Source organism: Equus asinus, chromosome 5 (assembly GCF_041296235.1).
Source record: "Equus asinus isolate D_3611 breed Donkey chromosome 5, EquAss-T2T_v2, whole genome shotgun sequence".
NCBI classification, from domain to species: Eukaryota; Metazoa; Chordata; class Mammalia; order Perissodactyla; family Equidae; genus Equus; species Equus asinus.
Window position 1 is genome coordinate 65,413,997 of NC_091794.1, and position 22,720 is coordinate 65,436,716.

The window sequence follows — 22,720 nt, forward strand, 5'->3', positions numbered from 1 at the left end:
CAAATAAAAAGTTAATAACAAGCTTTTAGCCACTTATAGAATAAACATTAGACGTCCCACCTAAAGCCATGTCAGTCTTTCGTTTAACGGCTGACACTGGATTAATTCACACGTACAAGCTTCCCCTGGACTGAATGATCCCCAAGGTCTAGTCCCTCAGGAGGGCCTCTGACCCTAGCGGCCCTCTGTCCCCGTGAGGTGCCCGAGGAAACTGCAAGCACACAATGGTGCCATCATGAAATGGAAGACTCTAGTTCTGGTTGCACATGTCTCCGTTTTCTTTATTAAAAGACAGTACAGAAATGATGAAATGATACCCAAAGTGTCTTGGATATAAGATGAGATGACAGAGGTCCCTAATATAATGACACAGAACCTTCCGGCGTCGGCTCTGTCTAGTCCCCTTTCATGATCGCTGCATACTCCTTCTGGTGTTCAACCAGCTTCAGGAACACTTTATATTTCTTGTCATAGTATCTGTGGGAGAAAAATGAGCACGTTGAACGATCTCAAGACAAAGCTGTTATGCTGCTCCCCTTACATTAAGAACAGGAATAGATTTGTTATTGCGGTTTTGCAGACACCTCCCATTTTTGAACGCTTGCAGCACCCTGAGCAATGGATCAGTGTGTTTCACACCTAACTTTAACCTACGTCTCCATTTCAGAGGTAAAGGCATTTGTTCAGAGAGACATATCTAAAATACTATAGCCCAAAATTGGCAGAGCTGGAATTCAAACTCAGGTCTGTCTGACTTCCAAGCCTCCACTGTAACGTCCTGAAAGGCCCAGGCTTACCACCGGAACTCTCACACCCCAGCTTCAATACACATTTCATATATGACAAGTCCCAGGTTTGATGACTGGTTTACAACCGAAGCCTGACCAGGGATGGGACTGAACATTTGTGGATTCCACACTGTGTTTCCTTCACAGTCTGCTTTCTCTGAGAGGGAAACTCCTTGGTTACATGACTCATGTCTTTCCTGTCGCTGTGCCCTGCCTTCCGAGCATCCCCCAGTGGACCTTGCCCTCCCTGTTCTCTCCGGCTGGCTCTTGAGGTGAGACCTGTTAGAAGTGGTGTTGGCCATGAGTCAGACGGCAGAGCAGCCCAATCCTGAAAGGGATAATAGCAGCTGAGCCAAATTATACTTGAAGACTTGCAACTTTGTCCTTACTCCTCCTGGTTGGGAGAGCTGACATGGGTGAGGGGTTGATGAAGCCAGTTTCGCATGTCTCGTAGATTCTGGGGTGCTCTGAAAAGAAGTCCTCATGAGGGAATTTTGGTGCAAGCTCGTGAATTGGGGGAGAGAGATTGTAAGAGTAACCCTGGATACACACAGGGCCTTCTACTTGTACCACGCAGAGCTAAACAGATTAATAGGAGTCTCCTACCCCTCCTGAATTTCTATGTTAAGTATCCTGGTAACTCAAGAGCTATAATGGGGCCAAACACAGGGTTAAGAGGTGGACTCTTGAGGAAGACGGGCACAGATGTTAGTTCAGGGCCACTCTTCCTCAGCAAAAAGAGGAGGATTGGCGGTGGCTGTCAGCTCAGGGCAAATCTTCCTCAAAAAAAAAAAAGGTGGACTCTTTCTGATGCCTGGATTTGAATCTCACCTTGACCCACTACTAGTTGTGTGATCATGGATATGTTACTTAATCTATTTGTGCCTTAATTTCCCCATCTGTAAGTGGGAATAATTATAGATTCTATCTCAATAGACCTGTTATGTGAATTCAATGAGGTAATACATGAAAAGCACTTAGAGCAGTGCCTGGGTCATGGTAAGTAATATCGGTGGTAGTTATGGTTACCACTTTTTAAAAAATTAATATTCCAACATTATCATCAATCTTGCTAGATGTAGGTTCTACTAAAACTTGTTCTCTGAGCTTCCAAATTTATTAATCACAATCACACAATGCGATTTTGGGGATCTGTGCAATTTTCTCTTTGTCTGATACTCTCTGACAATTGAACGTTAAGCCATTTTTTCACTACAGGACATGGATTTCCTGACTCTGGAATCTCAAGACTGCCAGAAGGGAGTGCAGGCCAGCGCCCTCCTCGTCTACTTGGAGATTTCCAGTTGCAACACCAACAAGCTTGTGTTCCTTTGTTCACTGGCCAGATCCTTTGTCCAGTGGGAGGGGCATCAGCTGCGCAGGCAGAGAAGCCTGGCTGACTCTGGGCAACTTCTTTAGATGGTTCAAGCCCAAGTTTCACTGCTGTAAGAGGGATGGTAACAGTACCAACATCACAGAGCGACTGCATTCCAGACAAGAAATGAACGTGAAATCTCTGTGAGCTGTCACCTGCCTACAAGTGAGAACTGATGTGTTCTCATATCCCTGTGTTATCCTGGAATGCCAAGAGACGGATAGACTATATTTTTCCTTTTTTACACACAGGAAGCTGAGGTCCAAGTCACTTTTTTCCCTGTGCTTTTTATTTTCCAGTTTTTTTTATTGTGGTAAAATACACATAACATGAGATTTACCGGTTTTAAGTGTATAGTTCAGCGGCATTAAGTATATTCACAATATTGTGCAACCATCACCACCTTCCGTCACAGAGCTCTTCCCATCTTGCAAAACTGAAACTCTGTCCCCATTAAACACTAACTCCCCGTGCTCCCCTCCCTGCAACCCTTGGCAACCACGATTACAATTTCTGTCTCTGTGAATTTGACTCCTCTAGAGACCTCACATAAGGGGAATCATATAGTATTTGTTGTTTTGTGACTAGCTTTTTTCACTTAGCACAATGTCCTCAAGTTCCATCCATGTGGTAGCATGTTTTTTCTTCCGTCACAAGGCTGAATAATATTCTATTTTATGTATATACCACTTTTTGTATATCCATTCATCCGTCAATGGACACTTGGATTGCTTCTGTGTTTTAGCTACTGTGAATAATGCTGCCATGAACACGGGTATAGTAAATATCTCTTTGAGATCCTGATTTCAGTTCTTTTGGGTATACACCCAAAAGTGGAATTTCTGGATCATATAGTAATTCTATTTATAACTTTTGAGGAACCACAATACTATTTTCCATGGTAGCCGCACCATTTTACATTTCCACCGAAAGTGTGCAAGGGATCCAGTTTATCTACCTCCTTGGCAACACTCACTATTTCCTGTTTTTTGATAGTAGCCATCCTAATGGGTGTGAGGTGGTATCTCACTGTAGTTTTGATCTGTATTTCCCTCACGATTAGTGACGTGGGGCATCTTTTCATGTGCTCATTGGCCATCTGTATATCTTCTTTGGGGAAATGTCTATTCCAGTGCTTTGCCCGTATTAGATTTGGGTTGTGGTGCTGTTGTTGTTGTTGTTGAGTTTTAGGAGTTCTCTACCTATTCTGCATATTAATCCTTTATCAGATATATGATGGGCAAATATTTTCTCCCATCTGCAGGTTGCCTTTTACTCTGTTGATAGTGCCTTTGGAAGCAAAACATTTTCCAGGGCACCTTTATGTGACTACTCTAAGTTCACAAATAGATTTGGTCTGGGCATAAGGATGAGATTTGGGATCTTTCTAAAAAGGGTATGAACCAGTCACTAGATCGTGCTCTCTGTGATCCTAACTTTTAAAATCCGCTGAACCCTCCCTCTTCCAAAGTCTCCGCACGCTCACTCAGGTGCTTCTGTGCAGCACAGACTTAAGGAAATGCCCCATGCAGATAACCACGTGAGGGGAGGCAACGAGGAGAGGCGAGAGTCGCGGGGCAAACTGGTGCTCTTTCTACTTGTGAATCTTCAGGCCGCCTGCAGGCGGTGCTAGAGCACCACGCGTGTCTGCCCCACAGAGGAGGGCTGCCAGCCGACAGCAAGAAGGTAAGAATTCTTTTCAAAAGGAACACATGGGATTTACTGAAAGAACTTAAAAACAGACTTCTCTGAAAAGTCTTGGGAGGGTCAGTGAAGAGATGGAGGAGAGTAATCTGCTTCTAATTTAAACAAAAGCAGAGTGCAGCTATGGCTCCAGGGCAGTGGGGCTCCCATCTCTCAGTGTCCTGAGCCAGCTCCCAGACAAGGGCCTGCTCCTCTGGTTTAGAGAGGGGTTTGTATTCAGAGGGCAGCAGTGGGAGACTTTCTTTAACAAAATGGAAAGAAATGGGATTGCTTTTTCCGCAGCATTTCCAACCTGTTAAATACGACCGTGTTTGGTGGGGTCAGCAGCTTTGCCTGTCAGTCCTGTGAGGGGTCTGAGGTCTTTAGCATGGCCTCAGAGCTCCCTGCAAAATGACCCCTCTGCTCCCTTACTTCCTGCCACTCCCACCTCACTCTTCGTAATGCAGAATTACATCTGTGTGTAGCCACCTGAACATACCATGCTGTTCCCTCCTTTATAACGTCGCATATGCTATTCCCTCTATGGAGAATGTCCGTCCCTGTCTTGGCCTGTCTGACAACGTCTTTTCAGCATTTAAAGTCAATCTGGACTTAACCTCTTCTCCAAAGCTCCGCCTCACCCAACAGGGTCACATTCCTCTCTTCTGTGGGCTACTTTGTCACTGGGTAGTACTTCAGTTGTAGAACTTATCCCTTTGTTCCGAAATGACCCAGGTGCATAAACAAGATTGTGTCTCATTCCCCCCTAAATCCTGCCTGCAGGCTAATGAGCATAATGCCTTCAATACAGCAAGAGCTCAATAAATTAACGTTCTGTGAATTGGGGTTAAAACACCAATTAAAGTCACGCTGTAGCCCTCAATGCTGAGTGACACAAAGGGTGAAAGAACTGTGTCCTTTGATGGAAGCTGTAAGAGATTCCCATTTTAGAACAGAGAAGACCAGATTCGCTGCTCAAGGCCCAGGGAAAGAGCACCAGCTCTGTGATCTTAGGGGCCTGAGAGTGACTCTCTCCGGGGCTGAGTATTAACAACTATTAAAGGGAAGGACTGGATTCACTGCCTTCCAAGGTTTATTCCAGCTCTATCGTTGCCTGTGTCTGCATGTCCTCACTCCTTAGAATTCTGCATGTGAAAGATATAAACCTACCTTTTGTCCTCCAGTCTGGGAAACACAACTTTCCCAACTTTGCTCATTTTCGCCATTGCCTCCTGTTAAGCGGAAAAGAGAACACAGAGAGCTGAGTTGGAAAGTGAAAAACCAAAGTGAGGCTCGCCACAGGAAAGAACATTCTAATCAGAATTCATTTCCCCTTAAGATATTCAGTTAGTCCATTTTTTTCCAACTTATTTTCTCTGGTAATAGCAATCAAACCCAATGAACATTAACAGTTATGTCTATGACCACACAGCCTGAGCTTAATAAACGGTTGTGTATCGAGGCCTCCAGGGCATAAACAACCCAGAAGGCCAAGCACTTTTGTGGTCGCCTGCAGGGAGTGGTGGGAGGGAAGAATTTTCCCTCCTCATTGCCTGGACACAAGGGTCTAAGGCGGCAACATAATCAGCCGCTGAGCACACTGTCTACGTAACTCAAGAAGGCGGTAACTGAACGGAACCTGCTCTGCGTATGTACCTTAGGATAACACATTTCAGACCTCTTCATCTCACCTTCAGCTCATTCCCCAGCAGTCTCTGAAATTGTGAGCACAGATGTGAGATCCCTGGGCTGAGTCTAAACGACTTGAGCTCTGGAATGTGGCTTCAGGGCACTCTTGTCTATACAAGGGGCACTTGGGCAGGGCAGGTCCCAGCATCTGGGCGGATGTGGCCTGGTGTGCAAAGCATCAAGATCAACAGTAGGTTGTGTCGGTTCCACTCTATGAGCAGAAGGGTTAGGTCTCCTTGGGCAGTCTCCCAGTGTTGGTAAGACCATGGGAATGGAGTGAACCCAAACTTTGGTGTCTAACAGACTTGACTAGTGAGATTGCAAGCCACAGCATGACAAAGTTCCTTAGAATAGGCCCTGTCTTAGGGACAGCTAGTGTTCTCTTATTGTTAAGGATGTAGTCATTCCAGGGTCACATATGTATAACTTTCTATTCCTTAGGAATTACTTATTAATTACTACGTACCAGAAACTGTCCTTGGATCAGATTTACATAAGAAATACTCTTTGTCCTGGAGAAACTCACATATTAGCAGGAGACAGAAACCTGTAAAAACCTGACTATTGACTACCACACAGAATGTAAGAGCCCCTGAGTGTCCTCAAAACATTTCCAAGTACCCCCTGCCCAACCCTGCCACCTTACTGTGAGATAGATGTATCTATATTGATATAATTTACCACTAATTCCCTTCTGGCATGCCATGTATTTACTGATTTACATGTTCCTTATCTGCCCTGTCCACTTCTTGCCCTAACCAGAACATAAATAACACGAGGCCAGGGGCTTTGTCTATTTAGTACTCAATCTCAGCACCTAGAATATTCATAAAATATACCGAGTCCCCTCTATGTCCCACGCACAGTACTCAATATATACGGGATACAGAGATGAAGGCGGCGTGGGTCCTTCCATCAGGAAGGTCACCATAGAATAGAAGAGACGTTGCCTCTGATCAAACTAGAGTGTGATAAACACTGTGCTAGAAGCAGGTAAACTTCTTTTCAATAGTTATTCAAGGGTTAGGAAACTTGATACTTTTTCATCTCTAATCACTTACACATATTTCCACTCCCGTCCGGACGCTCTGCCAACTCTTCCCCAAGGATGGCATGGACATTCTGAACTGGTGATCTGACTTCCTATCCCTCGCTGGATTTAAAAGTGCGGATGCGAGATTAGAGATGCTGCGAACAGCAAGCACACTGGCAGCAAGGAAGAAATGGCAGCCTTACGTGAGGAGGAGATTTAAAAATTACGAAAAACTACTGAAAAGGAAACCACGGTTAAAAGACAAGAATCAAAAAAGGGCAGTCTGGGGCCATTTTGTGAAGGGGCAAACAGTCAGACATCTGAGTGAGGTCTCTGCCTTTCCACTTAATAAGGATATTTTAAGAGCTCTGCTCAACCCAACACGTGTCGGAACGTTTTCCTCCTTACACTAAGTTCTCACTCCCTTAAAGTCAGCCCCGCCTCTTGCTGAGAGGGCCTCATCAACGCCCTTCACTAACTTTGCCGCTCATTCTTCCATTTTGTTCTTGCTTCTTCCATCAGAGTCCTGCTCTGCTGTGCTTCTAGAGAGGACTCTGCCTCCTCAGATTCTTCAGAATGCCCTCTAGGAACCTCCTCTTGGTGGAGCTCAGGCCTCAGACTTGAGACGACATTCCAGGATGGCCTTCCAAGGCCGGGATCCAGAAAACATGCATTATAGAAGGTGGTCAACAAATGTCACACCCTTCCCACTGTTAACAGAGGTGTGGACAAACAGCAGGCAGCAGGGACTTCTTTCTTCCTTTCTTCACATCACCTTTGTTTGTTTTTAAAATAAATTTTTTGAGAAACGAACACCAGCAATAGATATCTCAAAGGTTTAATAAAGGTTATTTTGTTTCTCAAAAAGCACAGATTTGAACGTTAAAACTTAGCTCAACTATTGACTCCACTGAAAAGATTTTTTCTAACTCATTCCCGGGGCCTGCCTCCCACCTGGGTGGATAGATTTGCTCCCAAAGCAACTCACGCTTCCCTCTCTCATAGCATTTATGACACGGCACTGCAATTTTTGTTAGCCCATCAGCCTCCTCAACCAGACTATGAGCTCCCTAAAGCAGGAACTGTTATAATTATTTACACTGCCAAACTCAGCATCTGGTACATCTTACACACTCAGGGAATGTCTACGGGATGAATGAACTTAAGGATCACACACATAACACAATGCTAAAATGGAAGTTTGGGCTGAGATCTAAAGACGACAGATGTAATATACCAAAGTGAGCTGGAAACAGACCACCCTGAAGAATTTGTAAGAAGGGTGGTTGAGCACCCACTAATCAATGATTAAATCTTTCATCCACATGGAAGGTCAGGGAAAGATGGCTTTTTAGGAGAGAGCTGTTGGTTTACTGCACGTCAGGCTTCCCTTCAGGGGAGGGTGAGAGCTGCCTCCCCCATCACAGGTCAAGACAGCAAGGCTTCACTGAGACCAACAGGGAGCTCGACGTGTGTCCTGAGGTTGTAGGACACGGTGGATTGAGTGTGACTCCTGTCTGGAAGAGAAGCGCTGGCTGGCGGCTTCACTGTGGAAGTGAAGGAGCTGTTGCACTAGGATCAGCCAGCACTGCCAGAGTCTGTCAGACTCCAAAAGGCGTGACTGTTGCCCATGGACCCTACGTGGCCCACATGTGAGAGAACTACATGGGTTGTCTTAGATCCTGTTTAATATGGCCATCTAATGAGGCTGAGGGAGTGAGCATAAAGAAGCTTGAGAGGACCTACTGCATTTCTAAGGAATTAAGAGAAGAGTAAGCAATCTACAATAGAGGGGCACTAACAAGGCAAGCTATTGTAAGTGAGATGTTTTCAGAAGTGTAGGGTCCTCAGAAAAATCTATGATGGAGCCTAGCTATAAACACCTATTAGGCTAAGAGAGCGTAAAGCCTATTTATGACAGTGCTGATCAGACAAGAACTTTCCTACACCCTTGACCTTATACCCTCCAACTACCTCTGAAGAATAAGAAAAAAGCCAATATGCTGGAGAGGAAGTAAATGAGGGAGAAAGAAGAATCTGACCACAGCCACCTCTTCTCATTTGCAGCAGACCCAACTGGAAGAGTTGGGAGATGTCTAATCTTTAGAGGAAAATTTAAGTGAGGATTATTATATGTTCCCTAATATTCTAATTTCTGAATTTTGGCTATGTCTTACAACTTAAAGTGACCATAAAACTTGTATTATCGAAGTGACTTTATACTTATCTAAGAAAGTAATGGAATTACCAGAAACTTTAAACAGAGCAGAGAAAAACTGGCTCCATTGCACAAACGTGGAGGGATAGTTGGAGTAAAAAGTACAGTTGTTTCTCAATTCACCTCAAGCGCTGTGTTTGTCCTAAACATGAGTTACATACACATGATAAACACTGCAAGAAAATATACTAAAATGTTAACAGGTTCAGGAGCATGGGAGATAATTTTTTCTCTTGTTAACTTGTTTTTTGTGCTTTCTAAATTTTCTACAGTGGCATATATTGATTTGATAGTTGTAAGGAAAATAAAAACATACTGCATTCTAAAAAAAAGTCCTGCTCACACAGGCAGTCACAAAAACTTGTGTTCACTCTCCTCTCTCCTGGGAGGCAGGGCTCACTATGGGTATTCAACACAACACGGAGAGCGCCCAGAGAGTCAGTGCTGTCATCAGAAATAGCACTGCTGACTTTTCCAATTTCTCCAAATAATTAACACAAAACTGAAACCTCATGAACCCTGGAAATTACCACAGCATAACAATATGAATTTATTATGGAAATGCTGACACATGCTAAATATAGTCACTCCAAACAATATATTTCTGTTCAAAAGGATTTATTTGAAGTTGGCCTCAAACTTTATGCTTTCTGTCAGCAGGCAGGAGCCGGACAATCTTAGTTTGTGGCACGCTACCCTCCTGGTTTGAGAGTCTAGACAGCACAATGAATACAGTGACTTTTCTCTCTCCTTTTTGCCCACACAATGAAAGCTTTTTAAAAACAAAATATTTTGTAAAATTGCATTTTAATCACTTCTTTTCTTTCTGTCTATAAGGCAGAGCTATAAATAAACCATGAAAGTTCACATTTGATCATCACTTCTGAAAGCAAGCGAAGGTTTTCTGGAGGAACAAATAGAGGCCCTGTACCATGGCCGTGAAAGACCACATTCATGGGGTTGACCCTTCCCGCCAGGTCAAGGCCGAGACACCCGTCCGCACACTGCTCCCCACTCCTCTGGGAGTAGCATTGGCACTCACCAGGCCTGTGTGGGCACGGGAAACACCCAGTTCTCATGTATTACGGCCTGGCTTTGGAGCTACCAAAGGGCTTTAGGCTACACTGGGGTGAGTTACCCAGGGAAATTAGGTTAAGGAAGAGAAGAGGCTCTCCAGCACCCTTGGGGGAGACAGGGATTCCATGAGAGGCAGACACACTACAGTTGTCACTTTGGGGTGCGGGGGATCTGGTACCTTCTCCCCTACCCAGGGCAAGGGGAACAATGGCCTTAAGACTTTGGGAAGGCTATCGGCTAGTCTAGACCCAGGCACCAAAGGGCACTGCAGGCTTGGCAGTGTCCAGGAGCGTGATCCACAAGGACGAATAACCAGAACCCGGCATGGTGGGAGCCACGCTGTGAGCTCCCGGAAGGCAGGAACCAGGCCACTGCAGGTCTCCCGCCTGGCACAGGCCTAGCACCTAGAGGTGCTTGGCTGAGGTCTGCCGAGTTGCTGAAGGGAAGGCCGATGGTGTCTTCCACAACAGAGGCCATGTGAGGCCCTCGAAGCCACGTTTCTAAAATGGCACACACACTCCAGAGAGTGTTCAAGATGATCTGCCAGGATTCCAGATGGAAATATGGGAGGTGCCATTCAGATGATTTTTAGTTAAAAGAAATTAATTCAGCTTTACCAGCATTTAATATGAAGATTGTCACCAGGTCCATCAGCTGGTGCCCACATCAGATAGTCATGAGCCATGTAGGATGGGCGAGGGCTCCTAAGAGAACCACGGAGGCTCCGCGGCACCGACTGACGGCAGCCTGCAGCTCCCAGCTATGGATCTGGTGTCCAGGGGTTTGCGCACGCTGTTACTTATGTGCCCCAGGTTAGCGGGTTATTTACAGGTATTGTCTAGTTTTATTTAAACTAACCCTCACAAAATGGGCAAATGGCTGAAAAAGGTTCAGTGAATGGATTAAAGGTAATCATGATAATTCAGATTCAAGTAAACAAGAAAATGGTGACACTTTTACTTGGTGCCGGCACTTCATATCAGAAGGGACAATGAAGACCTAGTCAGAAAAGATAAGAATTTGGAAAAAAATCAAAATTATCAAGAATAGTGTTTGCGATATGGATACACAAGCACATACAAAATCACTTAGAAATCATGAAAAATCATTTAAAAAATCATTAAAAACTCACCTGGTCATAGCTGTATAGTGTATCTTTAGGTATTGCACAATGTTAATATGAAGACATCATGATAGGCAAATATTTGAAATATTTTATTTCAGCTATATTTCACCTGTTTTATAGTGTACAGCCTACAAGGAGCATATCTATGCTTTTTCATAAATAAGTTTCCATATATTGAGGATGTAAACTGATAGTTTTTTTTAACTGATGGGGTACATGATCCAAAAAATGTGGCGTCTATTGACTAGGCAGTCAATTCCCATCGCCGTTGTTACGTTACTGGTTTAAGTCAACATTTCTCAGGTGTTTACTCTGTGCCACACACTGTGCTAACGGCTTTAATAAATGACCTTTCTAATCCTCAAAACAACTTTTTTTTTTTTTAAAGATTTTATTTTTTTCCTTTTTCTCCTCAAAGCCCCCCAGTACATAGTTGTATATTCTTCGTTGTGGGTCCTTCTAGTTGTGGTATGTGGGACGCCACCTCAGCGTGGTTTGACGAGCAGTGCCATGTCCGCGCCCAGGATCTGAACCAACAAAACACTGCGCCGCCTGCAGTGGAGCGCGCGAACTTAACCACTGGGTCACGGGGCCAGCCCCAGTCCTCAAAACAACTTTTTGATGCACCTTATCATCTACCCCACTTTATGAGTCAAGGAAGTGAACAGGGAAGGCATAAGTAATTTGCCCAAGGTCATAACCTGATATGCAGTAAAGCCAGAATTCAAGCCCGGTTCTGACTCCATGCCGTTGCTTAGCCCAACACTCAGATCCTGTGCTCCTGTCCTCACCGTAATGCAAAAACCCTGATCCCTGAGTCCCCTGGGCTTGAGTTCAAACCCACTTCTGCTGCTGATCCGCTGTGTGATCTCGTTAGGTGAGAATGAGTGAGCGTGTGTGAAAGTGTGTGAGACACACCAATCAGTCCACTGTACCTTTTTCAGAGATGCTGACACATAGCTCTGAAACACAAGAATCTGCTGTCTTGAGGAACTGACTCATTTACTGGAACAACAAGTTCACACGCTAATGTGTGGGCTGAGGCACATGACTCCTCCACAGAAAAACAGAAAGTACAGCAATGTGATTTTCCTCCAGCCAGTGTTAAGAAATGGCTATTCTTTTATTCATCTTGCTTTGTTTTTCTTTTTGATACAGTCATCTTTTGACCTACACCTGGCGTTCTGTGTCACCACCATGCTTTGGAGACAACAATGTCAATTTAGAAGCAGGAAGGGATGCGAGAAAGGCAAGAGTGGGAGGAGTCCTCATCATTAATCATGATAGGAAGGCTGGCACCTCATTTATAATTTTAATTCTACTGTATCTATCTATCTACCTACCTACGTAGACACATTTACACATACATATATCTTGTTTAAGGTGTTGATTATGTTGATTACATGACTCTAAAATACACCTTAAACTAGTCTCTTCATCACAAAGGAGGGGTGGGGTGTGGAGCTCTCTAATTCTGTAGGAAATGGAGATATTAGTGGAAAGATACTAGATTTTAGAGACAAATAGGCTGGGGATAGTCTCCGGGCTCTGCTACTGACCAGATGTGTGAACCTCAGTTTTCCCATCTATAAAGTGGGAACAATAATATCTATTCATAGCGTTGTTGACAATTCCAATGTCCTGCTCTCTGATTGCCCTCTCGTAACTGGTCCCCTAACTTCCACTTTGGTACCTTAAAGAGCAGTCAGGGTCAGTCAGGATGAGTTTTCAGAAAGAGAGAAAAGATAGTGTGGGGATTAAAATCACAGTGTCTGATGAGAACAGATTGCCAGGGTGTGCAGTCAGGAGTTATCACTTACTCACTGCATCACCATGGACAAATTACTTAACTTCTGCATGCCTGTTTCCTCTTCTAAAATTGGGGGTATAATAGCATGCTTCTAGTAGGACTGTTGTGAGGATCATGTGAGGTATTTCAGGGAAAGCCCTTAGAACGGTGCCAGCACACGGTAAATGCTCCGCGAAGCTTCCACGTTTCTTATCCCACCAGTAGGCGAGCTGCACGCGCCAGGCTCTACCTGATCCACTCTCTGCACTGAGGACCGTGCCTGCAGGGCCGGCAGACGTAAATATTTGTCGGACGAAGCAGTGAATGATGTAAATTAGATTTTGTCTCTCTGGGCTGTTTTTACTCACAATACTTCTGACATCAAATGTGTGAGTTTTTTCCTCACACCAACTACTTTTCTAATTATGGACACCAACCAGGTGTCCCACAATTCAATTCTGACACTAACTACCCAGAGTTAGCCTCAGACTCCGTAGGTCTAAGGGCTCAGGCTCCCAAGGGAGAGGGCCCCTCACTCAGATGGCAGTCACAAGTCCCCGGCATCCAGCACTTATGACCAACCAGCTATAAACTGGAGATTCCCATGGCCAGCCCTCCCACCTCAGATTTGATAGTCTGCTAGAAGGGCTCGCAGAACTCAGGAAAACCATTTACTTACTATTACTGGTTTATTCTAAAGGATACAATTCTAGGACAGATAAATGGAAGAGATGCACAAGGCAAGGTCTGGGAGGTGTGGGGGGTGGGGAGCATCCATGTCCTCTGGGGGGCGCCCCACCCAAAGCTCTCCAAACCCCATTGTTTTTATGAAGGTTTCATTACATGAGAACGATTGATTAAATCATTGGCATTAGATGGATTATAGAGCAACTTCAAACCTGCAAACCATCGCTCATCTAATAACCTATTGTTGACTGGAAAAGAAAGGGTCCTGCTGATATTTCTGGCTGAGAAGGCATAAAGTACTACCGTAAGCTGCAACAGAAATAAAAATAATAGTCATGGAAGCTGACATTTACTGAGTACTTTCTATGGCCCAGCACTGCATCAAACACTTTACTCACTTTATATGCCCACCTGAAAGGTGAGGAAAGTACAGCCTTGGAGCCTGTCCTCTCAACCGTGCGCTGTGGAACAAAGGCTTTGGTGATCCATAGACCAGCATTCAAAAACCAGCCGTGCCGTTTAACACTTGGGGTCTCCATTTCCTCATTGTAAAAATGGAAATTTTAATACCTATTTTATCGGCCTGTTGTGTGGACTAGATGCTTAAAAGTATAGTTATTATTATTATTACTACTACAGTCTACCCATCAACTGAAACAAGGCTTATCTTCCCAGAAACTTTATTAAAAGGTACGAGTTTCTCTGCAAACACTCAGGTGTATGTTTCAGGTGGGTGGGGGCGCTGGGCTGGGGAAGGTGCTGAGTGTCAGTGTGCTCGTGGCTCTCCTCACTATCATCTCCAGACAACTATTCCTCCGTCTGCAGGCAGACACCCTGCTCCTCTGAAGCTCACACCACCTGACAGTAGAGACACAATCACACCTGTCCCCCACGCATCTCACTGCTGTCACCGCCGGCCTCTTGCTCACATCTCTGTGTTAAACGAGGCTGAGGCCTAGATCGTATCCTCCCTATCCACCTGGAGGTTTGTCAGGATCACAGAAGACCTCAGCACCTGTTTACAAGACCCATCCAATGCCGAGTCTCACGGTTTCAAAATGCTTCCAACTCCAGAAACTTCCATCTCCATTTCACTTCAGTACTCACAGCCAGCGCCATGCCCTGAAACTTGTCCACTGAGGCTGCCATACTTGTGTATATTCCAATATTCTAACAGCCATTTGCTTACTTCAATTGCCCATTAGTCCAATTCTTCCATTTTCCCCATCATTCCTACCAATGTCCTCCTCCACCTCATGGTAACTTTCAGAATCTCAATTTCATCCTTTTCTTTCAATCCTTATACTCCTTCTGGCTCTAATTTCTTCCACAGCTAGGGTAGAGTCCACCATCTATTACATCAAAAATATTGACCAACGAGAATCACCACTAAGACTCTCTGAGTTGCCAAATTCAACTGGTAACCCTAATTCACAGAAACCCTTTAGCCAGGATATGCTTCATTTATAGCTGTAAGGGAGAAACTTTGTTTAGGATGGAGCAGGCCAATAGGAGATTGCAACCTGAGAAAGCACAGCATCTTGGAGGCTCTCAGGGTCTGAACATCTTTAAAATTCACGCTGCCTGCTTCAAAGTTAATCCCATGCTGGGAAGATTCTTTGCCCAACAGATCAGGTACCATAATTGGCAGCAAAGAATCAAAATGTGATGGCATTAACGGAGTGCACAATGATTGAGCTGTAAGAAATGCTGGGTGTCACTAGGGTCAATTTCTCCATGTTTAGGCCAGTAAATATCAAAATTATCTAAGATACAGGGTATCTACCCATCCACCCATGCCTTCAAACCCTTTAAAGCTCCCTGTTTGGGATCTCCAACTTTCCTAGGCCAGAGCCATATCAGAGGTGGGACTGGACACCCTCGTCTAGCCTTTGGGGATGGCCTTCAACTGGTTTACAGTACAGAAGTCCCTCTGGTTATGCCAGAATTCATTTGCAACCAAATTCAGGAGGGAAAAGAGAAGCAGAAAGGCTGAATCTGAAGCCAGGAGTCAGGGCACCAAAGGACCAAAGCAAGAGAAGGGCTGGAAGGAAACTGGGAAGCCCATAGGGTAGGGAGGGAGCAGAGTCAGATGGAAAGAGGGAATGCTGCGGAATGCAAGTCTTGGATAAATCACTGTGCTCTTCTTTAACCTGGTTTATAATCTTTTCTTTGTTCCCAAAGCCCCATGCTTTCTCTTATCTTAGCCCTTAGCACAAAGTAGGATAAATGTCTGTTTACTTATATGTCTCCCCAACCAGACTGTGAGATCTAAGAGGCTAGAGGCCATTAATTTTCATCAGTGTTCCCAGTAATCAATACAATGTGACTCTTCAATAAATACATCCGGAGGGGGCTGATCCCATGGCCAAGTGGTTAAAGTTGAGCGCTCCGCATCCGCGGCCCGGGCTTTCACCAGTTGGGATCCTGGGCGCGGACGTGGCACTGCTCGTCAGGCCATGCTGAGGTGGCGTCCCACATAGCACAACCAGAAGGGCCTATAACTAGCATATACAACTGTATACTGGGGGACTTTGGAGGGGAGAAGAAGAAGAAGAAGAAGAAAAAAAGAAGATTGGCAACATTTTTTAGCTCAGGTGCCAATCTTAAAAAATAAACAAACAAATAAATACATGTTGAGAGAATGAAAGAATGAATGAGTAGATGAATTAATGAATGAAGGAGGGGTGGGACATCTGTACAAAGTCACTTTGGGATCCCCCTCAGTTGTACTTTTTGGTATTTCCTGTTAGTTCAACACATCCTTCATTGTCAGATGTCATACAGTTAAGATCATGGATTCAGGACTGCCTAGGTTAGAACCTTGGGTCTTCTAACCGAATGGCTTGGGCAATTTGCTAACTTCTCCATGCCTCAGTTTACTCATCTGTAAAACAGAAATAATGGACATAATTGCTCATAGAGTTATTAAGATAAAAGAGAAAATGCACGCAAACCATTTGAATTAGTGCCTAGCACAAAGTAATAGCTTAAAAATGTTTGAGTTATTTTTACTCTTACAATTATTATATCCATCTCCACCCCAGCACTACATAGGATCTTATGTTTTCTTGAGTGCTACTGTTTAAAGACAGCACGTCCTAATCTTATGCTACATGAGACATGCTGCCCGGGCAGGGGCGTGATAAAGAGCGTGGAATGAAGGAACCATTCAACACTGAATACCAGCTGATGCCTCTGGTTGATGAAAGGACGGAAGGTGAACAACGGGCAGAATGAGGGCTGTAGGGAGTAGAAGAGTAGGAGCTTCTAGATCTAGAAACACTGAGTTTATTTTTGGGTTGGACTTCCAGGCCTTTTACATCAAACAAACAAAGAAAACAACAACTATGTCAGCTGTGTTTATGAATACGAGCTTGCTCTGGCTTTCACAAGACATAGGGAATTCAGTCTGCTTCCCTCTGGTTACTCAGTTACAGACAAGCAGATGACGTACTGGGAAGAGAACTGATCTGGAAATCAGGAGGCTATGGTCCTGGATGAATCTTAGGTCTGTGCTCTGTAATTTTGAATAAGTTGCTTCCTTGCTTTGGATCCCAGCTTCCTCTTCTTCAAAATGGGAAGTTTGAGCCAGATAATGTTAGTTTTATTGTTTAACAAATAGTTTTTGAGTACCTATTGTGTGCCAGGCATTGTGCTGGGCACTATGGGTGCATCAGTGAGCTAGACAGCTTTGATCCCTGACCTCACAGAGCTTAGAGTCCACTGAAGAAACACAGGTGCTGTAGGAGGGGGTCCAAGGGAGACGAGACTAGTCTAGGGGCTTAGGAAACTACCTGAAGTTTCAAAACGAGTTGGCCAGGTAAAGAAAGTTGATGAAGAGGGTTCCAGGCTCAAGGAAATGCATATTTGAACTCAAGATAATATGGCACATTCAAAGGACTGAAAGAAGTCCCAGATGGTGTGAGTAGATAGAAGGAAGGGAAAGAGTGATAAGAGATGAAGCTACAGATGAAGGCAGGAGTCAGGTTTTGGATGGCCATGTAAATTGGGTTAAGGGTTTTTGACATTAAGCCAAAATCAAGGGGAAGCCATTGCAGAGTTTTAAGCAGGAGTGATTCTGTTCAAGTTTGGCTGATGTGTATCAGGGAAGGGTGAGGTGGAGGCAAAGAAACCATTAAAGAGGCCCCTAGAGCAGTCCAGGTGAGACATCATGGCCACTTGGACTAGGGTGGTGATTGCGGAATTAAAGCAAGATGGAAGAATTCAAGAGACATGAGATGTGGTTCAGAAAGAGACTGTGAGAGACAGAGGTAGAGGAAAAAGAGAGGGTGGGCTCAGAATATCTCTGAGGTTTTGGCAGGAGTGATTAAGGAGATGGGGAGTCATTTACAGACAGTGCCATGTACCGGGCTGGTGCCAGTTTTGCAGGCAAAGGTGGGGATGATGAGCTCAGATTTGGACATGTTTAAATTGAGATGCCTGTGAGCCCTTTCAGTGGAGATGATATGTGGATAGCTGCAGAACTGCTGGCAAATAGTAAATGAATCCTGATAGGTGGATGAGACGGACAAGAATCCTGTAGAAGACCAACATATAATATTGGGTAGAGGAGAGAGATGAGCTGGCAAAAGGATTTGGAAAGCAGCACTCAGGAGCAAGAGGAGGCTGTGGTTCCCATCACCCAGAGAGAAGGTTGTGGGGAGAGGACCACATGCAGGAATTGTGTCTATGGTAGATACATGGTAGGTGGACTGGGAAACTGTAACAATAGATACATGGTAGGTGGACTGGGAAACTGTAACAACTCAGCAAGGAGAGAACGGGGGACAAACACTTTCCTTCTATCTTCCAGGCTCCTGCTGTTGCCTCCCACTGGCCAAACCCAGCTAGAAACTAGGGGGTAATGGAAGCTGTCTAGGGACAATTAATATATAATGATAGAAGCCTGCCTTACGGTTGCAGTGTTTTTTATAGTGTTCAGCGGCCTTTAGGCAGGCATAAGTAAGGCAGAAAGCTGCATTCATCCTGGACTGGGGTTTTGTAAGGCAAGAACAACAGGAAAAAATTAAAAAATAAAATGACCCTGTGGGGATTAGCCATGTGGAAAGAGAGAAGAGGGGTAGGAGGAAAGTAAAAAAGTACACGTTAATTCTGTTTTAGGGACAAGGAAACAAATTCAAAGCAGTAATGTGGCTTACTCAGGACAACAAGGTTAGTTAGTGGTGGAGTTAGGAGACAGGTCTGTCTAGCTTGAAAGCATTTTCCACGCTACCGTTCCACCTGTAAGCAAATGAGCGGTTTGATTGAATTGGGGAGAGGGGGCACATTTTTGTGTTCATTTATGCTTTTAGTTGAAACTGAAGTATTATCGGAATTTTCTACCCCCAATATATAAACTCATGCACAGTGAAAAGCAAGTTCATAGGCATGCTCTGTTCCCCACTCCACATCTGCTCTGGTCTCCCCTCTAGGTGGTACCTTACAAGGTCACCATCTTACTTACTCCCAGTGGTATAGGCGGAACAAGAGAGAGAATGCGAGATGACTTGCCGTGGGCGTCTGGTACATCTACATAATCTATGGGCATTCCCAGCGCCTTGGCACATGGTGAATGATCAGAGATTACAGGGTGAACAGAATCCTTCAAGGACCATGTTTTGTGTGTCAGGTATTACATGGTCTGACAACAGGATAAAAAATTAGAAATCAGAGCTCCAAAGCTGGGAGCAGTCCATAGAAAGCACTGGAAATAGCTAGGTTGGAATTCTGTGGTGTAACCTTGGAGTCTAATCTCTCTTGGCCTATTTATGAAAGTTCCTCATTTATAAAATGTGGCCTAGGCCTAATGGTGGTTGTGATGACTAGATGAGAATCTCCTGGCACAGGTAGGTGCTCGCAAAAGCCCATTCTTCCCACTTTCCTGTCCTTCTCTGGTCCTTCTACTCTATTTAACCATTTCTTTCATCTCCCAGAATTATCCCTTTCTTCTGACACTGGATTCCATTCACAGAAGATAGCAGTGGTTTTCCACAGCTTCCCATCATGATTACTCTAGTTTTTTGTTGTTTTGTTCTGGTTACCCCAGAGGGCTGGTAAGTGGAAGGGAGATCCTTAAGGGGGTCAGGAATGTGTACGGGGCAGGGGGAGAGCGAGTGGAACTCTTTTTGTGAATGTCCTTTAGTCACTCTGAGAGGTTCTCTCTTTCTGTGTCTCGGAGAGTGAAACTCTAAAGAACAAATTCTTTCAATGAATGCTTTCGGATAGGGACAGAGAGATAGGTGGGGCTATGTTTGATAGTTTGGGCAGGAAAGCTTTGTTAGCTTATTTGCAGAGAACAAATTAATCTCTGCTAGATAATCAAGAAATAATCTACCAGGTTAGAGGCAAGTAGAAAAAAGAAAGGATCTCTTCCATAGCTTTCCCCTTGGACCCTCTGCTCAGAGTGTGAGGAAGGGCAGTGGGAGAGAGTGCCTCAGACGGCTGTCTCTTTAAAGCCTTCCCCTTTCTCTTGGAGAGCAGGCAGAATCTGAGAGATGAGCCCTCCACCAGGGCTGTTTCAGGGCACCAAGAGGCCAGGGAAGGTCTTGGCGTGGCCTTAGGTTAGGTACAGTATGCATGTATGTATGCGTCCTGTATGTGTTATGGCTTAGCTGACATTCAAAGGATGTGCGGGCATTAGTTAGGTGAAGGATGGGAGAAGCATGCATCCAGCAGAGGACAGAACCACGTGGAGGAAGGGAAACTGACACGGTTGAGGAATGAGAAGGCCAGCGTGTTTGGAGCAGACAGAGCCCAGAGGCAGCAGAGGCCACAGCACACGGCCATGCAGTCTCCTTTCCCAGAGCACTGGGAGCCAGAAGTGCCACCACCTGGCTGCTCTGCCGTGCTCAGCCTGGCAAGGGCAAGGTGCAGGGGTCCAGGGGGAGACGAGGGCGGCACTGTGGGATGAGGGAGACGCACTCAGATATGAGACATGCTCAGGGGGCTCCGGTGACGGATCAGATGGGGCGTAGGAAGAAAGAGTTGTCAGATGTAATGAAAGAACTCTTAGATTTGTGGGATTAGGCATGTGCCCCACGTAGGCAGTGGCAGAGTGAGGACTGGCGCTCAGGGCTGTTTGCGTAGAGCCCGCTGCTTCAGATCTGAGCAGACTTATTCAGCATCATGGGTAGCGGAGCAGCAGGGCCTCAGCCTGGCTTCCTCCTGCTCAGAGGACAACAGCCACAAGAAAAGAATAGCAAGAGAAATAATGTTGCAAAGATTCCTCACAGACCTGGCCAAAGCTTACATCAGCCGGTCATGTGGGTTTGAAGCTCCATTACTCAGTAAGAAATGGATTTGTCCTTGTAAGTGCTGCAAGATCTGGCACTTACACCTGCGATGTGAAGGCACTTTTCTTTTTCTTTTTAAAGCAGCAGAAGCTCTGGACAACCTGGGAGTTTAAGTGTAACCTCTGGAAACCCAACACAGTGCCTGTGGCTCAGAACTTTCCACAGAGGCATCTCCCAGTTTCCTTAGGGTGGGGAGGAGAAGACGAAAGGACAGAGAAATGTGACCCTTCATCTCTAAGATTCTGCCTGCTCTCCAAAAGACAGAGGAGGCTCTTAAAGAGACAGTGGTCTGAGCCGCCCTCTCCGTCCTGCTCACGCTCTGAGCATGTGAGGTGTGAGGTGCTGTCAAGACAGAAGACAGGAGGCCATGGGAAAATGCTAGGGCCCTGATGCACAGACATCTGGGAGCAAGAAACTCTGGCTGCCTGGAACCACATATGCCCTTATCTTGGGTGCATAGGGTTGGGAGGGCTTCACCTGGGACTGTGTGTGTGTAGGATTCGGACAGGCAATTCAGGGGGAGCTCGGCAGCTTTGCAAGGCTGGAATAGAGATGGGGAGATCCATTTAAATCAGAAACTGGAAGGAAATTTCCTTCGACTCCCACTCACTGATCCCCGACCCTTGATTCCTATTAGGGACAAGATTTTACTTCCATCATTACGGAAGAGATGGAAATGGAAATAAGAATCATCACCACTCACTAAGCACTCATTAGTAACAATAGCTAACATTTTTTGGTACCCTATGTGTTTGGCACCATGTTAAGAGTGTGCATGCCTTATCTCATCAATATTTGTGGCAACCTCAAAAGATGGGTATTATCATTGTTATCCCTATTTTACAGGGGAGAAAAGAGAGATGAACAGAGGTTAAGTAACTTCCCAAGATCACCCGGCTAGTAAGTGATAGATCCAGGATTCAAACTCAGGCCATAGAATCCATTTACTTCAGACAGTGGTGTAGCAAAGGGCAGGGTGGTGGGCTGTTCACTGGGGTGTGAGCAGTGGGGGCCGAAGCACTGTCTTAGAGAGTTAAAATATAATAATAAGACCAGTTAAAGGGTTCATCTGCTTGTCAGTATCACATGCATCGGCAATATCTTGGTGGTAAAATCTCACCTCCTCCCCTCTGGTGTGTCTCCTGCCTCCCATAAGCTCACCACTCTAGAAGGTAAGAATTACTAGTCACGTGTGGAAGATCTTGAATCCCATCCAAACACTCCTATCACACCATGTACCTCTCCTTTAAGCCCTCATAACAAGCATATTGGTTATATGTGTGACTATTTCTTTATTACCTGTCTTTGCCACTGGACTCTCAACTCTGTGAGGGTGGGGACTGTGCCTACAGGTCCTGCTGAAGCACAGGGCTTCGCTTGTGGGTGGTGCTCACTCAATAAATATTTGCTGAATGAATGGATGAGTCAAGAAATGGTCAACCTAAAATGCCACCCCCTTCATGAAGTTTCCCCTGAAGGAAGAAGAGTGCAGCTCTTTAGAGAGGATGGCAGAGCTGGTGATGTTGGAGGAAGCTGTGATGATGAGGTGGGCCCTTCTTCCCTCCAAGGCAGCACAAGGAGTTCTCTGCCAGGTATGAAGAGCACGGGTCCCAGTGTAGCTTTGAGCTTCAGGGTATCCCAGCGTTCCTCCTTAAGGCACAACCATCCCCAGGGAGCGAGACGGTCCTCATGGGACTGGTATTTGAGAACTGCTACGTACTGGATCTGTCCAGGGCCAGAAACTACATACATTTAGGCATAGACTTTGGATTATCTTTAGGACTGTACAATCCTTGATTAAGATCTAGATACAAAAGATCCCAGCATTTTCCTTCGAGACTCTGTTTTGTTTTTGGCATGTTTCTAAGTTGCTAGATAAATCTAACTGCCAACATCTCTGTGACCTGGGATGTCGTTTTTATTTTAAAATGGGAGCATGTTGGTTTATAAGTTCATTAAA

At 45.1% G+C, this 22,720-nt stretch overlaps 1 protein-coding gene across 25 annotated transcripts in view; it reads right to left on the reverse strand.

Annotated features, from left to right (window-relative positions):
• Positions 1 to 255: 255 nt before the first annotated feature.
• FGGY (FGGY carbohydrate kinase domain containing) overlaps positions 256 to 22,720 on the reverse strand; it is a 378,492-nt gene continuing 356,027 nt past the window's right edge. For 24 of the 25 annotated variants that reach the window (XM_070509784.1, XM_070509761.1, XM_070509762.1 and 21 more), the window contains 2 exons: positions 5,017 to 5,078; positions 262 to 477 (listed from right to left, as the gene is read on the reverse strand). In XM_070509784.1, the coding sequence (XP_070365885.1) occupies positions 396 to 477; positions 5,017 to 5,078 (144 nt within the window). In that variant the 3' untranslated portion in view covers positions 262 to 395. Of the gene's footprint in view, positions 478 to 5,016; positions 5,079 to 22,720 lie in introns of all 25 variants that reach the window. The other variant, XM_014844657.3, reaches the window with a different exon arrangement.